The sequence below is a fragment of the Drosophila navojoa genome, chromosome 6 (genome assembly GCF_054131105.1).
Source record: "Drosophila navojoa isolate 15081-1374.11 chromosome 6, UAZ_NAV_1.0, whole genome shotgun sequence".
Classification (NCBI taxonomy): domain Eukaryota; kingdom Metazoa; phylum Arthropoda; class Insecta; order Diptera; family Drosophilidae; genus Drosophila; species Drosophila navojoa.
In genome coordinates this window covers 860,393-880,175 of record NC_142894.1, presented here as the reverse complement: position 1 = coordinate 880,175, position 19,783 = coordinate 860,393, and the positions used below count along the sequence as shown (strand labels likewise).

At 37.5% G+C, this 19,783-nt stretch overlaps 1 protein-coding gene across 2 annotated transcripts; it reads right to left on the bottom strand.

Moving 5' to 3' along the window:
- Nucleotides 1–4,552: 4,552 nt before the first annotated feature.
- On the bottom strand, nt 4,553–16,539 carry Actbeta (inhibin subunit beta). 2 transcript variants are annotated; one of them, XM_089262885.1, is made up of 6 exons: nt 16,522–16,539; nt 13,286–14,386; nt 9,385–10,230; nt 6,157–6,407; nt 5,454–6,088; nt 4,553–5,243 (listed from the first exon to the last, which is right to left on the bottom strand). In XM_089262885.1, the coding sequence occupies exons 2-5, from the start codon at nt 14,331–14,333 to the stop codon at nt 5,456–5,458; spliced, it is 2,778 nt and encodes a 925-aa protein (XP_089119011.1). In that variant the 5' UTR covers nt 14,334–14,386; nt 16,522–16,539; the 3' UTR covers nt 4,553–5,243; nt 5,454–5,455. The 2 variants fall into 2 exon arrangements, with proteins under 2 accessions (XP_089119011.1, XP_030244987.2); XM_030389127.2 differs by lacking the exon at nt 16,522–16,539 and adding an exon at nt 16,333–16,418.
- Between the last annotated feature and the right edge of the window lie 3,244 nt (nt 16,540–19,783).

The following is a 19,783-nucleotide window of genomic DNA, read 5'->3' as shown; positions in this document are numbered from 1 at the left end:
ATATCGCGCGCATATCGAGTTTATCACTAAAAAACGATAACTCATTCCGATATTTTTTATCGATAAAAACCCTTATCGAAGATCACTTAAAAAATTATATCTCCTACATCTTTCAAGCTAGAGTCTCCAAATTTAAAATGTATATTAAGATGCATTTTATAAAATTTCGGTTTTCGTTAAAATTTACCCCCTCCCCTAAATCCTCCCCCTCACCCTCATCTTTGTAAAAGTCGTATATCAAATACTAGAGATTTGTGCTTCGGTATACACATACATTTAAACATCATGATTACGTTCTGAAAGTTTCATTACGATTGTACGTCTAGAAATTAAATTATTCAACAAATAAGTTCTCCTAATATTGGCAACACTGCAGCGCAACCCAAGCGCTATCGCCTGTATATGTGAGTGTGTGTGTGTATGCGTGTGTTTGTTTGTATGTGTATGTGTGTGCGTGGGTTTGTTTGTATGCGTGTGTGTGTGCGTGTGTGTTTGCTAATTATTATTGAAATATCAGTTGCTTGCATGGTTCAGGGGATCTCGTAGTCGAGCATTCTTGACTAGAGCTTTCTTACTTGTTTTTTTTTTTTTTTTTTTGCCATTTATAAAAATATATTTAAAGATATTGAGTACTTTCAGCTTCACAAAAAATTTGGTGAGTGTAACCGCCAAAATAAGCAAGATAACTACAATTGTATTTGTGCACGTATTTTTTGTGAAAATAAAGAAGAATAAAAAATAAAACATAACGGGTTTTCTCTCGAGCATTTTTTATACCCTGAACCCATTGAAAATGGGAAATCAGGGTATACTGTTTTTGTGAAAAAGTATGTAACAGACAGAAGGAATCATCGCAGACCCCATAAAGTATATATATTCTTGATCAGCACGACGAGCTGAGTCGATATAGGCCTGTCCGTCTGTCCGTCCGTCCCTCCGTCTGTCCGTATGAACGCCGAGATCTCGGAAGATATAAGAGCTAGAGAGCTGAAATTTTGTATGCTCGTGTATACCATACGCAGTACGAGTTTGCTTTATTTTTTCAAGAACTCATGCGATAACCTTTTTATCGAGAATAATCGAATCATTGGAATTTTATTAGACGTCGAGACTTCAGATTTACTGTGTATATAAATATGATAAATACAAACATTTTGTAATCAAAATATTTTGGATACCACGCCCCTTCGCCACCAATTTGTAAAAAACGTATTTCGAGTACTAGAGACTTGTGGTTTGGAATGTACACACATTTTGACCATATGATCACGCCCTGAAAATTTTATTAGGTTTGTATGCCTACAAATGAAGTTATTTATCAAATAAATTCTCATACTATTGCCCACACTGCAGCGCAGCTCAAGCGCAGTCGCTGCTTACTGCGTATGCATAAAATAAGTGCAGAATGATAAGAATATCAGCTTGGAGGGTTCAGGGTATCTCCTAGTCAAGCAGTCTCGACTAGAGTCTTCTTACTTGTTTGGTTATGAGAGACATCTCATATGATGACATTCAAATCAAAACAAAAACTAAGAAGTTGCGTGCAATGGGCAAGAAGAAAAATTTAAAAGAAAACAAGTAAGAAAACTTTAGTCGAGAGCGCTCGACTAGATGTTACCCTGAACCAAACTAATAAAAACGCGTATTTAGTATGGCTAAAATTTCAATTTCGATGTATTTAAAAATATAAATAAATAAGTAGAAAACTCATTTACTTAAATATATAAAAATATTCAAACAATTAAAAAATACCTACGACACGCCCTGGATTCGAGCCCGAGATTTTCCGATCGAGCGTCACGCCTTTTATCACGACGCCACCGCATAGATTCAATAGATTCACTGCTGCAGCGCCATTTAGCAAATCTAAACCAAACTAACTGCTGAGATGTGACTTTAAGAATGTGCAAACTAATAACAAGTAAGACGACTCTAGTCGAGTCTGCTCGACTAGGAGATACCCTGAACCCTCCAACCTGATATTCTTATCATTCTGCACTTTTTTTATGCACGCACACATACATATATATGCATCCACCCTCACGCACCCGCGCTCTGCTAACTGTGCAGTATGCAGCGACTGCGCTTCGGCTGCGCTACATCCAATAAAAAAGCTATCGAAAAAATAAAGCAAACTCGTACTGCGTATGGTATACACGAGTATGCACACACATTTCAGCTCTCTAGCTCTTATATCTTCTGAGATCTCGGCGTTCATACGGACGGATGGACGGACGGACGGACTGACGGACAGGGCTATATCAACTCAGCTCGTCGCCCTGATCAAGAATATATATACTTTGTTGGGTCTGTCACGCCTCCTTCTGCCTGTTACATACTTTTAACAAAGCCTGATTTTCCATTTTCAATGGGTTCAGAGTATAACAATATTCAAACTTAAATGTATTTAAATAACTTAAACCTAAAATCTTCCCTAAATATAATATTAAAGCTATCCATCTAGGAGCCAGATGTTTTTATTTAATAACAGTAAGATGTCCACAGTTTTTGCTTTAAAGCGAGATCGACGTGTGCCTATAATTTCCGAAGCTTTACTAAATGTTTTCTAAGAATCGTTGGAGCTTGCCGGAAAGCAAAGGTACTTTCGAGCGTACTGTGCGATGTGCTTAAAATGTTGCGCATTAATCTGCAACGATTTAAATGGTGTTCTCGACTATCGATAGTCGCTAAGTTCTATCACTGACCAAACAAGGTATCGCCGATTTCGAAAACCAACGAGGTTCAACATATATGTACATACATACATATATATGTATATATATATATATTGTGTTAGCAAAACAGAATTGATGGATAGAGATCTTTGTTGCTTAAAAATAAAAAATGTTATTAAATATCATTGTTATTTATATGATTATTATTATAATTCTTACCACTTTAAATACATATTACCAAATTTTTTTTATTGATCTTTATTGTTTAAATATTTTTAACGGCATTTAGGTTCTGAGAAACAGGATGTAATTGGAATGTAATGTAATATATATTTAATAATATATATTTAATACAGAATATGAACTTAAACATTTTCTAGCTGGTGTTTTCAAATTTTGACTTTTATCAAAAAGTGTATTTTTTGTGTATGTAGTATGTATATTTGGATTTGTACATAAAGACAATATTTTATTCAATAAATAATTTATTTTAAAATATGTGAAGTATAAAAATCACCATTCCTAATGATTTTACTATCCGGCAAATCGAACGTTTTCTTGCACCTATTCCGGGACATTTTCAATAATAAATAATAAACTCATGCATATAGACTACAAATTTAATTAAATATACATAGATAAAATGATGTAAAATACATACATAAAAATTCATTTTAAACTGATAATCAAATTGGTATTTAAATTAATTTTGAAAAGTTTTTATTCTATTATCCTTTATGTACATATATAAAAATATTGTATTTACTTTCTGTTTACAAATATAAAACTTGGTTTCTCATATTATATTATCTGTATCTATATATTATATATATTTATATTATATAATTGCAAAGTACAAAACTGAAGCTGGAAACACCGTAAATAAAATGCAGAATTTTTTTGTATACCCTGAACTCATTGAAAATGGGAAATCAGGGTATAATGGGTTTGTTAAAAAGTATGTAACGGGCAGAAGGAGGCATGGTAGACCCCATAAAATATACATATATATATATATGCACATAGCCTTGTCCGTCTGTCCGTCCGTCCATATGAGTGCGTCGATCTCAGAAAATACAAACTCTACAGAGCTGAAATTTGGCATGCATACTCTTGTATACCATATGCAGTACAAGTTGGTCTTAATTTTTCAATAAATCATCCGATAACCTTTTTATCGAGAAATGGATTTGATTTTTCCAGCCCAATTTGAGCACTTTTAGACCTGGAGACTTTACATTGTGTATATACATATGATGAATACATTTTGTAATTTACAGATTTTGGATACTATGCCTCCTTCGCCCCCAATTTATGAAAAATGTTACATACTTTTCACAAAACCATTATACCTTGATTTCCCAATTTCAATGGATTCAGTGTATAAAAATTATGTGTCTATGCTCACCCGGGCTGACCAAAAGGCCAAAAGGCTTCGACTGATATATGTATGTCCGCTCACAGGAGGCGTGGCAATCCGCCAAAGTTTGTATCTCCTAAAATATAATAACTGGAAGCTTCAAATTTGTATAGTAATGTTACTAGTAACCTCCTCTATCGATGACAAAAAAATAATTTTGACGCATCTTAAAGGGCGTGGCATATCGAAAAATATACTGTAATGGCAAATCGGGTAAACTGAATATTCTACAGTATTAGAGCTACTATGCTGATGGGATGTGAATGAGTATTCCGCAGTCGGTACCGACTTCAATGTTGCTTGCTTTAAATAAAATATGATCATATCGAACTTAAAAAATATAAATAATTTGCAATAGGATTTCAGTTTGATATCTATATATATTCGTGGTTTGCATATATGCATGTATATATATATATATGTCATAAGCCCCAAAAATGATTTGATTGGAATAGGCGCATCTGGAATACTGGAGACCTCTATCTACGCTACAGCACAGCTGTCTATACTAAGGGAATATTTTGATAAAGACACTTTTTTATTGTTGTATATTGAAATAATTGGGTTATCATATTTACTATAATTGTTGTTACTAAATTACTTATTGTTAAGTATTATTTTAATTTAATTAGGCAATTTTTAAATATTTTAGGCACTTTTTGTAAACTTTTAATTTAGTTTTTTGGTTTTGTTTTCGACTTATATAGTCAATTCATTCTCATTATTAATCTCATGCCTCAGTCCCATGGCACAACAGAGTTACTTGGTAGGCTAACTCCATTTTTGGAATGTATTAAGGTATGTCAAAGGACGGAAATGAATAGTTTGGCTTAGTAGTGCCAGTCCAGTTCACTTTTATTTTTCTTCTGCTCTTTAATTCGGCGAACATCCATTTCAACGATGATCTTAACCAATCTGGTCATATTTGCCTGACTGTCTGCCAAAAAGTCTTCTGCCAAAGAGTCTTCTGAATTTGATACGGGAATATGTGACGGCATGTCCTTTTCACCTTTCATGATTGGCATTTACAGGTGCAACATCGAGCCATGCTCCAAATCCTGGCTCGATATTCTGAAATCGACTCTAAACATCCCCGCGATTTACTCTTTTGGCGACAGTGCTCAATTGGTAGTTTCGATGTCATGAACCTATAATATATACAAATTCAGTTAGCGTTTTTTTTTAATGATTTACCTGATAATGTGAATAGTGAAGGCTTTAGAAATAAGCTTACATCGTACATAAATGGTCCATAGACCACGCCCTCTTCCGCCATTTGCTAATCAACATTTTAAATGGGTGCTCAAGTATGTATGTAAATATATATGGATGTGTTATGATCTTCCGATGTTACTCACAATTAAGGGCATCCACATTCGTCTACAACCATCTTCGGTAGATCACGTTTAATAATACCATCGTCGCCATAGTAAATTAAGGACATGCTTGAGAACTTGATCGGAGCGCAGCAGGGGCGCATTCCATTCAGTAAGCCCATTTTGCGATATTCTTCGATGAAGTGTGCGTGAAATGTTTGAAACGTGTCTGGGGTGCGGAACGGCCCAGTACATTCGCCTCGACAGTAGTTGGCAAAGTATCCACGAGGCGCTATTATCCAGTCATCCCAGCCGAGCGCTTTGAAGGATACGTAAAAGGATTCCTTGCAGCATTGGCCGCTTAATGCGCCACCGCAGTCTATTGCACGTCGCCGAACGCGACGAGGCCTTGGCGATTCCGTATGTAGGACAAGAAATGGACGGTTCGGATTCACGAAGCGATCCGATGCCAATTTCACCCGTGGCTCGGGCAGCTGAAACAGGTGCAGTGAATATTTACTGCCGCAGCCTGTGCAGTCAATCAAGAGACGTAGATTCTCCCTGCCCCTATCGTTGTACCATTCCCGAATAGTCTCGGTAAGATCAAACTTTTGCCAACCCAAGCGATCCGTGTCCACCTCGAATAGGGCACGAAATAGAAAAACCTGATCCATCGCCTGTTTGTAACAAATATTTTAAATTTCTCTACATCAACACGGTATACAGCGGATATACGGAAACTCACCTTCTCAGTCATATTGATCCCCTCGCTCATTCGAAATACCCAAATCTTGATCCTTTGCCTAGGCTCGCTGGCGTGACTCTTCCGCGCAGTCTTCATCTTACGTTGCGCGTCGTGGCTCACAGCTTCGCTTTTCACATCCTGTCTCTCGATGCGAATATGCATTTGCGCACTCTTAATGGATATCTTTTGATTAGATATACCCGCTTTCTGCGCGGCGAACTCCACTATGCGATATTGCCGGTATTGTGCGCCTGTGCATTTCAGATGACATCAAGTTAAAAACGGACTAGTGCTCTAGTCGAGAATGCCCGACCAGTAGATATGCTGATGACCCATTCCTTCATTGTAGGTTGCTTGAACACACCCACTCATACCCACTATAGAATATTCATTCATTGGTGCAACAACATTGAATTTGATCAGGTGAGGGTATACATATTCCAAATGCCAATCCTCTAGATCCAATAGCGGCAATATGGCTTGCGCTCATTTGGACAATGGGATGGGACACACAGAACATAATCCCAGCACAGTATGGAGGAGCAATTTCAGCTGTTTGAATTTGGGCTCCTCTTGGAGCGGTCGCGAGAGTTGAGCCGCGCAAACGATTGGAGATGTTCAAAATTTAAAAAATATTCATTACAAACATTTCGGACGAACGTAATATGAGTAGACGATTCCGCTCTTGATCCTGGTCAAGGAGATGTGAGCAGGGTATAATACACAGAGACGACTTGTTTTATACGTATATAATACTAATATGTTTAGGAGTATCCAACTGACGTTAGAAGAGTGTCGACTAAGCCTATTACTCAGAGCCTCTGCGCATATGCCTACCTATGTATGTACAAATTTCGAGGTGAAAAACGTTAGTCAATATACCTGGACTGGTCGAGCGCGTATTGAAAATGCCGGCTAAAGGCACGAGTGTGAGTGAGTAGGCGTTCCACGTACACATGTATGTTTTTTATCGTTTTGCATTTTTAATTGTTTACCCTGTCTGTTGCTCTTGTTTCACACCTAAGAACAATAGTGAAAGTACTTCACCGTTGCAGTCTGCTAGAACCACTCAGACGACGAAACAGTACTTCTACACAAGTGTGTGTGTGTGTATGCGTTTGCATGTGTTTGTAAACCGTCTGGGATGGGATCGGGAGTACCGTCGACCAGACAAAACAAAAACACATACAATGAGAGCGGCACACATATGTCTGTGTATGCTTGCGTACGAGTCCACAGGGGTCTGTATGTGAGACGCCTTCAACGAGAAGACTGTTGTAAAGACACTTGAGCCCGCTTATACCCTATTCTAGTATTGCACTTACGACAAGGTGTTTGCCTACGTATGTGCGCATACATATTCGTATGCATGTGTGGGTGTGGGTAATTGGGGGCATATATATGGCCATCCAGCTCTCCTTCTGAGTCTCCTTCTTTCATTGACTAGCGACGCTTACCGTATTATTTGCAGTTAACATTTGCATTCATTTCTTCAATGAATATACACAAGCAAACACATACATATGCGTTTGCAGGTGTATGCAACACACACTCACGTTTGCACTAGCGATGAAAACTTTACACACATAGAGAGCGCATACGTCTGGTGTAGTTTATTGTGTTTGTTTGGTTACTTATTTTTGTTTAAGGGGTGAGGGCCTGGCTGCAGCCATACGTACACTCATACATATGAATGTACATATGTACATACATATGTACATATATCGACAATGGGTTACTAACTACAAAAATTGAAGATTGAAACATTTGTTTTCATTTTTGGTAAAGAGAGTGTCTTCGTTATGAAATGATGATGAATCTCAGGAATCCAATACACTAATAATATTTCAAATATTTTTATACCCTGAACCCATTGAAAATGGGAAATCAGGGTATAATGGTTTTGTTGAAATGTATGTAACAGGCAGAAGAGGGCGTGGCAGACCCCACAAAGTATATATATTATCACAAAGTATATATATATCAGGGCGACGAACTGAGTCGATTTGGCCCTGTCTGTCTGTCTGTCCGTCCGTCCGTATATCCGTATGTATGAACGCTTCAATCTCAGAAGATATAAGAGCTGGTCTTCAACTTATATTTAAAATGTCCATATATATATATCGCGCGCATATCGAGTTTATCACTAAAAAACGATAACTCATTATCGATAGAAAACACCCTATCGAAGATCAGTTATAAAATTATATCTCCCACATCTTTAAGGTATATTAAAATGCATTTTATACAATTTCGGTTTTTGTTAGAATTTGCGCCCCACCCCTATATTCATCCCCTCATCCTCATATTTGTAAAAGGCGTATTTCATAGTAGAGACTTCGGAATATACATACAATTATTCAACAAATAAATTCTCATAATACTGCCAAGACTGCAGCGCAACCTAAGCGCAATCGCCTGTATATGTGCACCTGTGTGTGTGTGCTTGTGTTTGTTTGTATGCGTGTGTGTGTGTGTGTGTGTGTGTGTATGTGTATGTGTGTATATGTGAATTATTATTGAAATATCAGTTGCTCGAAGGGTTCAGGGGATCTCGTAGTCGAGCAGTCTCGACTAAAGCTTTCTTACTTGTTGAATTTCTTTTTAGCTTTGGCGTTCGATCGATTGATTTATTAATCAATAGTTATCGAGTTAAGATCTCTAATAACCACTGACCAGACAACACATAGATGAGACATGTAGAGCAAACGTTTTCAGCGCCGAAATATGTGGATGAGAGACTGCTCAATTTCGTATTTGCTCGGCTCAGTCTCTTGGGGCTCGAGCAGTGAAAATACAGCAAAACAAAGCCAGTGCGCTTCGAAAAAATGGTACCGTTTTTATATGAAGCACGGCTGTGCGCTATTTGTCCTACTCTCTGTCACTCTACCTCTCTCTTCTCTCTCTTTCTATGGTCACTTAAATCATCCAACTCAGAAGCGCACAAAAATTGAAATTCGTCCACGACCATCCCAGCTCTTGCCTTTTGAGTGAAGGGTATACCGAAATCTTAGAAGCGTTTGCCATGCTCATATAAAATCTTGTGTTGTCTGGTCAGTGTAAAAACTTCAATGCTCGTTTGGTACTGTAAGTTGGCGACAGCTTATTAGGGAAGCCTTGTGCACAAAAGGGAGAGTCAAGGGTGAAATTGAGACCTCAGCTTCGAGCCCAGCACTTCTCCGAATATTTGTAATACGTGTGCCTAAAAGTAGATTTTTTAATACTTACCCTCCTCAGCAAACGTAATTATCTCTTGCGTGCTTCCAAAGTACTCTTCGCGCTCAAATCCATTAACATTGTCTCGATGCATAGTGATGGCATCGTGTTCTCGGCTGTGTTTCTTTTTGACTCGCGCATTATTACTGGCTGATGGCTTCTGCTTATGGTCTTTGTTTTGGATTTGAACTCTGTAATCGTTAAAATATATATGATCGTCGTGATCGAAGTCGGCGGTAGCTCCGCCGCTTACATCGTTTTTGCTATCACTATCTCTACTCCGGTTTATATCTATAAGATATGTCGATTCACTATAAGCATTTGACTTAGGGTTCTTATTCCAATCGAGGGAGCTCTGGTTCTCTGTCCTTGTTCGCGTATCCGATCCATGGATTGTCTTAGCCCTTTCTGCTTCTGTTTCTGAAGAGACTGATCTTAAGTTATGGTATTTTGTTTTGTTTTTACTTTTACTGCTGCTCCTGTTTGTAGTACCAATTATATATGGTACACTTAAGCTATCGAAACGATTCTCGTTGAGCTCATTAACGACGGTTCGCATTCTCTTCCGCTGACTACGATTTGCCAAGATAACGTTTCTTTCGAATACATCGTTCGTTACCATTTGCCCACCGTCTGCTCGATAGATTGTCTCCCAGATAAACTGTTTGGGTAGCGGGTGGGATACATTTGGTTTATGAGTGAGTCCTAGTTTTGTCAAGATTTGTCGTTTGATTGACTCTAAACGAACACGATCACTGACCACAATATTATTGTTTGTTCTCTGAATACTTTTTTTATAGGCAAAATTGTTATTGTTGTTGTTATGGTTGTTGTTGTTGTATTCTGTGTGTGGGTTATCTGTGTAAATGTGACAATTTTGAAGTGTTTTTGTAAGTATTAGAAGCTGTATGAGAAGTGTGCAAATTCATTGTATTCAAATAAAGTCTAGCCAAACCCAAGCAGACGAAGGACAAGAAAAAATATATAATCGGATGCAGAAAAAACAATCAATTTGTATCTTCTTCGCATGGTTGCAGCCCAGATATGTATAACTCTGTATAAACACATATTGTTAAATTTTTGCATTTGTGTGCATTATTTTTATGGTGATGACGTCTATAGTTTTTCATGTATCTCAAAAATTCAACTTGTATTCAAAAATAGACATATATTAGAATAATAAAAGAATACAAGAAAAATAAATGAATAAAAAAATAATAACGTTTGACATAATATTGGCATACTTCACAAAATACTCCACATTAATAGGTGTGCCTAACAAAATTAAACAAAAATTAAAATTTCGAAAATATTATGTAACTTGTATTATGTATTTAGATAAATGTGGATAATACCATGTATGACCGCTTTTATTCGCAAAGATTTTGCTGATCCTTAAGGGCAAGGGGGGGTATTAACTTTCTACACCATTCCTCCCGAGTATTTTCCAATAATTTGCCTTTTCAGATGTCCCCAAAAATTCTCGATTGGATTGAGATTTGGAGACTGACCTCCACTCACCTGCCACTCATAAACGTCAATTCTATTTGGAAATAGAATTTCCATTTTAGAGGCATGTTGTCGTGGGCATATGGTAGCATAACACTACTTAATAATTCCTTTTACAGGAATCTGTCCATTATGAAAATAGTCGATGGTCCAATTCAAAACCATGCCTTAAACAGTCCCAAATCATTATGCCGCCTCCTCCTTGCTTAGCCGTGTCTTTCTATATCTAGGATCCAATTCTTTGCCTTTAGTTTATCGAACATTTATATTTGAGTCACTCCCTAACAACATTTTTTTTTATTTCATCACTCCAGAGAATGATCCTATATTTACGCACTCGCTCTAAGCTAAATAGCCGTCGATGAATAGTTTTTGTTGATATCACATTGCCCATTTCGCTGGCGATTGGCCGCGACGACAGGGCTTAAGTTCTCCAATCGTCCCATTAGAGAGAAAATGCATTCATAAGTTTTACCCTCTTCACGACGCTCAAGAACGAGGTTTCTCTCTTCAGCACTCCACGACCCATCTAATTATATTAAAATGTTGACAATAAAAAGTTGTATGCTTAAATCTAATTATATTTAAATCTTATTATTTTTATTGCTTACTAAAAAACTATAATTTCTTAAAATTTTTATTTTTATACCCTGAACCCATAGGAAATTGGAAATCAGGGTATAATGGTTTTGTGAAAAAGTATGTAACGGACAGAAGGAATCATCGCAGACCCCATAAAGTATATATATTCCTTATCAGCACGGCGAGCTGAGTCGATATAGCCCGTCCGTCCGTCCGTTTGAGTGCGTCGATCTCAGAAGACACAAAAGCTAGAGAGCTGAAATTCGGCATGCATACTCGTGTATACCATACGCAGTACGAGTTTGCTTTATTTTTTTCGATAAATCATCCGATAATTTCTTTATCGAGAATAATCGACAAATTGATTCTGTTTTTCAGCCTCATTGGAACACTTTTAGACCTGGAGACTTCAGATTCACTGTGTATATACATATGTTAAATAAAAATATTTTGTAATTTACAGATTTTGGTTACCACGCCCCCTTCGCCCCCAATTTATAAAAAACCCATTTAAAATACTAGAGACTTGTGATTTGGAATGTACATACATTTGAACATTATGATTGCGTTTAATAAGTTTGAATAAGATTAATTTATTATAATTAAATTCTCATAATATTGCCCACACTGCGGCGCAGCCCAAGCGCAGTCGCTGCTTACTGCCACTGACCAAACAACACTGTGGTGGACTGTGGTGTGCGTGTGCACGCTCGTCGCGAAAACTTTTTCATTAGGACCACCAACGCTTTTATACCCTTCTCACAAATAATAACGAAAACGCAAATTTTTTGTACAAGGTTGGCAAACGGTTTGAAGAGTTAGGTATACTCTTCACACAGAAGGGAAGAAACTGCAGTCGAACGCGAAAAATTTCAATTTTTGTGACCTGCTGCTTGTGCTCACATGCATACATACATATACAAATTTGAGAGAGCAGAGAGTAGAGAGAGCGAGAGAGCAACAACAAAAATCGATCACAGAGGCATCTTTTATTCAACATTTGACCGTCTCGGTCGAGCGCATGAAGCGGAATGATTGTGCTTTCGTGTATTTTCGTAGCTTAAACCTAAAAGTGAAGAGCCAGAAATCGATGGGACCTAAGAGGCAGATTTTTCGGTGTTGAAAAGCTTTGTACTACATGTCTAGTCTGTGTTGTTTGGTCAGTGTTACTGCGCAGTTAGCAGAGCGCGGGCTTATGCGTGCGTCTGCATGTGTATGTACAATGTATACGTGCATAAAAGAAGTACAGAATGATTAAAATATCAGATTGGGGGGTTCAGGGTATCTCCTAGTCGAGCAGTCTCGACTAGAGCCTTCTTACTACACCTATTAATGTGCCCAGCAAAATTTTGAGTATTTTGTGAAATACGCAAAAATGATGTTAAAAATTAATATTTTTTAAAACTTGTATATATACATATTGACAAAACAATCTCGTTCACAAGACTGAATGCAATGTAAATGCTGCCGCAAGAGACTATTTACTTATACCTTATTTGATTGGTCCTAGTCTGACACCAAAGGAATTACTTATCCCCACAATTTCAAACCGAAAGAGTCACAAACTCGCTCCTCACACTCGCACGATCGGGTCCTGTCCTGCCACTATTAAGGAATGCCCGATTGACATTCCTGACTGCACTATGCATCAGTCATGAGTGCTATGCGTGATAGGACATTTTTCTCAGGTGGAAAGCTGAGAGAGAGTGAGTGAGAAAGGGGCTCTTCTGGACTTTATATCTGAGTGTGTTGTGGGGTAGTGACACCGTTTGGTTCTTGCAGTCAATCGTGTAGAGCTTAAACATCAATTCATCAAACTCACGCTTGTCGCTGTAGAAGATTCCTTCCTCGAGCTGGCACAGAGTGCAGCCCTTTTGAGCGACTATTGAGGAGACGTAGCCGTTGCTGCTGGCAATAGAGTTGCAATTGATGAGCTTAACCTCTAGCCAAAAGATACCGATTAGCAGCCAAAGGAGGTTGGCTCGATTGCGCTTCGCCTTGCTGTTGCTGTTGCTGTTGCTGCAGTTCATCGAAGGCCACCTCGAAAGAATGGTCGTCGTCGGCGCATACGCAGTGCCCACAGCGTGTGCTCTATATGGTTTGCTCTTGCTGTTACTGCTGCTGTCCACCTCGTCCTGCCCGATTGTTGTCCACACCGCAATGGATAGGCACGTGGCATCACTACTGCTATCATGGTACTGCTGCTGCTTGCAGCTCCCGGTCTGTCTGCTGCTATTGTTGTTATTGTAACGGCGTCGCCGACGACGACGCCGCCTTCGTCGACTCCTTTGCCTCTTCCGGTTATTAAAAAACATTTTGCACAAGTTATTCGTTTTCAATTGCTGATCATTGGTAATATCATAGGAAGCGTGACCGTGCCCATATTGCTCCTTCAGTTTACTGTCAGCATTGTTGCTGTTGCTGCTAGTGCTGGTGCAGTTGCTGGTAGTTGCGCTGCCAGCAGCCGGGTTTGTGGGTGCTTTTGACCATAAGGCACGATAGCTCACTTTGAACAATGTTAAGTAGCCTATTATCAGCGTTAGAGCCGCTACTATCGATTGGCAGGCGGTGCTGACAACAACTATCGGATGGAGGCTGACGCCTCTATAGAGACTGATGTTACTGCTGCTGTTTCTGTTGTTGTAGCTTGTACAGCTGAAGGTGTTACAGGTGCAACAGGAGCACACAACCATGCAACATCCCTGGCGACAGCAAAAGCAGGAGCAATTGTAGATACATTTGACGTCCTTCGCTGCAGCTGCCGCTGACTCCCTTGTAACCAATTCCTGTTGCATGAGCTCAATCATCATCGTCAATCTCTGCTTGTGCAGCGTCTGTATGATGCAGTTAGTGTGGCTAGTGCTGCGCATATGGCAAATCGCTCAATAGTCGGCACTCGCCATTGCACATCCGCGTTCACTGCCTGCAATGGAGAGATATCAGCATAAAGTATAAGCAATATATCATTTTAAAAGCATTTATTACCCAACAATCTGAGTAATATCACTAATCATACAAATGCCAACGACAATTTCGTTTTCTAAACACACCCTAATCCACGTAAATGCGAATATGAAAGCGCGGTGGAAAGTATGCAACAAAATGTAAGTCGCAAATGTAAAAAGAGCTCATAGGATGGATACTTCTCTATAAGTTTAAAATAGGCAGATTGAACGTAAAACTTAATAGAAAACAAGTAAGAAAGCTCTAGTCGAGACTGCTCAATTACGAGACCCCTGAACCCTTCGAGCAAAATGATATTTCAATAATAATTCGCACACTCACACACACTCACATACACAGGTGACTGCGTTTGGGCTGCGCTGCAGTGTTGGCAATTTTATGCGAATTTATTTGTTGAATAATTTAATTTCTACACGTACATCTTGAAGATCGTTATCACAATGTTCAAATGTATGTGTATTCCGAAGCACAAGTCTCTATTACTTGAAATACGCATTTTACAAAGATGATGGTAAGCGGGTGGATATAGGGGTGGGGGTTAAATTTTAACAAACGATTACTGAAATATCATTTGCTCGAAGAGTTCAGACCCCACAAAGATATATGTATATTCTTGATCAACGCGACGAGCAAATTCGATTTGGCCCTGTCCGTCTGTTTGTCCGTCGATCTCAGAAGATATAAGTATAGTAAGCCCACACTGCAACCAATGCGTGTTTATACTTGCAACCATTGTTTTCCTGTGTGTGAGTGTGTGTGTTTCTTGTATAAGCACACACAATTCAGACGGAGGCAGAAGAGGCCATCTCGCTCGATTTATATGACATTGCTTTCATAGGCATAGACGAAATTGGAGGGGGAATTGAAATAGGATCTACATAGGATCACACATCGTTTGATATACTTGAATAGTATTTGTAATAAAATTTCAACTTTCAACAACTTTTATGAAACTCAACTGATGCACACATACAAAATGTAGGTTCACGAGTACAAATATACTTCAAACCATTTGTAACGGCTGACTGACAAAAGGATGCGACGAGACGACGCCAACAGCGCCAATATAAATGACAGCTGTGGGCTGTGGGCTGTGTTGAAGGGGTGCAAGCAGGACACAACTACTTCCACAGACACAGCCACAGCCAAATTGGAGAGTTTCTTAGCTTTAAGTTACAATGACACAATCTATTGTTTTTCTTTCTGTTTTCTTTTAAGACACTTTATTTTGGCTCCATTCAAAATTGTCCCACGTGAAGCAAAAATTTATTTTTCTCGTTTTAATGTGTACATATAGATGTTTTTAGATACATATATGCATGTAATCATACATAATTATGTATACACATAAGGTAACTCGTTCGCTATAATACGATTTTTATTCTTTCACAAATCCATGTGCTAAGCCTAACTTGTTGATAGTAGCTTGGTTTTCTTTAGCCATTTACTAAGTATTAAGCCCATTTAAAACAAATACTATCCCGTTTGTTTGTTTACAAGTAATACTGCATACATACATATGTGGGCATACACACAAGGACACAAGCACACACACACTCGCACATTTACATTATTGTATGAATTTATTTACATACATACACACACTAAGCCACTCACAGACACATACATATAGCTGCGCACACATATGTATATTAACATGGCCAATGGAGACAGTACGTCTGGAGCACATTTTTTGTAGATGGAGTGAAACACTTTTGCTAGCCGAAAACTGCAAAAATTCACCAATCACATGTACATACACAGCCACATGTTATGTACAAACATATTTATATTTATATGTATGTACGTACATATATGTATATGCTCTTTACGGATTCTCACAAGGCGTTGTACATTCATATGTATGTGCACACAACTAAATTTCCAACATTTATACATACATACATATATTCATAGATGTATGTTCTCTCCATTTGATCTGGTTAGTTTGGATATCCTTTTTTATAATGTATAAATGTTAATTTAAATAAAAAGAAAATTATATGGATTTGTAAGCTTGCAAGTTTTTAAATTAAATGATTTTGGTTTTAGCAACGAATATATTAGGTATTAATAATATTATATTTATAACACCTTGAAAAGTAAATACAACTTAGATTTGCCGAACTTCTTTTTGAGGATCACATAATTTTTCAATCATTTAAGCTTCGACTTCAACTAATTTTATTTCAGCGTCAGCCGCTTTTGCCCGGATTAAAAAACGTTTGTTCCGCTCGGTGTTAACGGACTAACTAAAAATTGAAAACCGAAAACTGAAAACTGGCAGCACGCGAGCGAAACAAAATGGAAGTCGGTATTTCAACAGCTGATACAGTAGAAATTCTTTCTAGCTGCTTTTTACTAAAATACATTAATCGCATATTGCAAATTTATTCATTTCAATATGGAACGTAATTTGCGTAAACATGAATCAAAATATATAATTAAATATATCACTGTTGTATATATAATATATATATATATATATTGTTCAACATATATTAATGTAAATTTGATTTGTACTGTTTTATTAGGAGGACAGTCAATAATGAGAGAATCTTTAGCTGGTGTTCACTGTGCATAAGGGCAAACAAAATAAATGAATTTGCTTTACATATCAGCTGATAGTTATAGCAATGTGGACATAAGCTCGATGTTATAAATCAAAGCAGCATAATTTAGCAGCACATGAGCTACGCTATAAAGATTCAACCGGTAAAACAACCTAAACTAAAAAACTAAACTAAACTAAAAGTGTTCAAGGGATTGTCTGATTAATAACTGATTAATAACTGTCTAGAAAGGGGGTCAGAATAAAAAAAATGAGAAAAACTTATACTGTCCAATTCGTGACTCTATATAAAACTTGTGATTAGCTGTCCAGCTCGTTTTATGTAGTGTCATGCAAATTCAAACGCGCGCGCATCATTTTTTAAAGTATGACGTCACACTGCAATTCAGCTGTTCGCTTTGCATGCTCTACTAATTCCAATCGAGTGCAGTATCAGTGGCAGTATACAGTGTCTTTTAACAGTGCATATTAGGTGAGCAAAGCAGTCAGTTAACAGCTATCATGGTAAGTAACGGAACTGCTCTTTGCGCAACCTTCTGTGTATTGTCGCAAAACCGAGGGCTAAAAGTAGTTAACTTGTTTCTAAATTAGGTAAAAATATTCATTATTCAATATTCATCAATGAACAATACGTTATTAAGGTACTCTGTTGGAACCCTATAATCAAAGCCACATGTAGCATGTCGACGTGATTCATCTTATTTTTATATCAGAATTTAAATTAGTTGTTTTTACTTTAAATCTAATATTGAGCTTAGCATCGGACATAAAATGCTTAATTTTGTTTTTAATAAATTCACCTGGCAGAACAAACGCTCCACTTCAGCGTTGGACGAGGGCACTGGTAATAAAAAATGATCAAAATCAAAATTAACCAATTCTGCTATTATCTCACTTTCATTTTGGCCAAATGTGATTTTTAATGATACCCTGATTTGTAGCTAATAGCTGTTTTAAAATTTCAGTAACGGTCTGCAATAAAAAGCAGCCAGATGTAGCTACGAAACAGCTGATTCGGCAACACTGGTAAAACAAGGAAAAATGTTAAAACACGTTATAAGCAGCTGATCTGTTTCGTTTCCAGTGTTTCCAGTGGTGAAAGCCTTGTCTATTATGTCAGCTGTTCTGTTGCGATATATATCGATATATTCATTGTGTGCGTGCGCAAAAAAGAGAAGCTCCATAAATTCGCGGCATCGCTTACAGAGAGTTACTCAAATTCCGTGGCTAGAGCTGGAACTCGATTTCAAAATCGCCGTAGAAATACCTATACTTTCTATTATATTAATTCATAGTAGATAAATTCAAAAAATAATAATAATAATAATAAATACAAATAATGATATATGTACATACATATATTATAGTAATTATGTTTCCGTTGCGATTTCGGTACAAAGATTCAGTTGGATTTTCTGTATACATAGTTGTCCATAGCTCGAACTATACAAAGTATAAGTAGTTAAAGCTGTACCTGTCTATTTTATATCCCCCATGCCCATTGAAATTGTGAGCTAAACTTTCTTATCGCTCCTTCTCTCTCTCTCTCTTTCTTTCTCTCTCTCTCTCTCTCTCTCTCTCTCTCTCTCTGTCTCTCTCTCTCTGTCTCTCTCTCTCTTTCTCTCATTGTACATTGAATTTAGAATGATTAAATCAACGACCTATGTAAGGTTCTAGGTATCTCCCAGTCAGCTACTCCCGGCGAGAGCACTCTTACTTTGTTATACTCATTCACAAAAGTGAAACGAGTATATTGGCTTTGCGCGATGTCTGTCTTTCTGTCCGTCCGTCTGCCAGGCTGTCCGTATGAACGCTGTTGATTTCGGCGCTATTCAAGCTAGAAACTTAAAATTTGGAATACATACTCGTGTATATCTCTGATTTATAAAGTGTTAAAATTTTCCCGATCCGCCCACTAGAGGCGTGGCAAACAGGAAAACGTATTTGCCGATATACTAGAAATCATATTAGTTGATGAGCTAGAATGCTGAAATTTGGAATATAAATCCGCGTCGACCATCCAAGATCACGAGCTATGGCGGAGTTTTAAGGCTAGAACGTTTAACTTTTGCACGTGAGCTAATGTTATGATTCAATAAAGATTATTGAAAAATTATATGTCCACACCCACCAGGGACTTGCCAAATCAGACCTGAAGATATAGCGATTATTTAAATTCTGCTATATTTTGGACACTATTGATGGTAGACACCTCAAATATTGTACATACATATACTACGCCTAGTAGGTGCCTTGCAAATCGAGAAGAACTGCATTTCTTCAGTATTAGAGCTATACTTGGCTACTAAATTGCTTATGGGGCGTGAATGAGTACTCCGCAGTCGGTAACAAACGACTGCAACGTTTTTACTTGTTTTTATTGTATTTGTGGCTAGAGGAATTACGCTTCGCTGCCTTATTTCCTATAAGCATAAGTACCTTATGCATGTACACACATGAATGGAAATACATTCATACATACATATGTATCTAGGTATGTATGTACATATGTAAGTCTATGCCAGTAAAATACGATGTGCGTATCTTTATGTATGTATATGCTGGAATTCGAATTTAATACATAAACGCGTTTTTATTTATTTTTAAAACATTTTAAGATTACGGGTTTTAAATTTTATTAATTTTATTTACATTTTGGCATAAAAAATATAACAGTAACCTCTATAATGATTACTTAGAGTAAACATCCGTACGGTACGTATGTAGACAAGACATATATATATGTATATTTTTTTAAGTAATAACATATCTATGCATATAAAC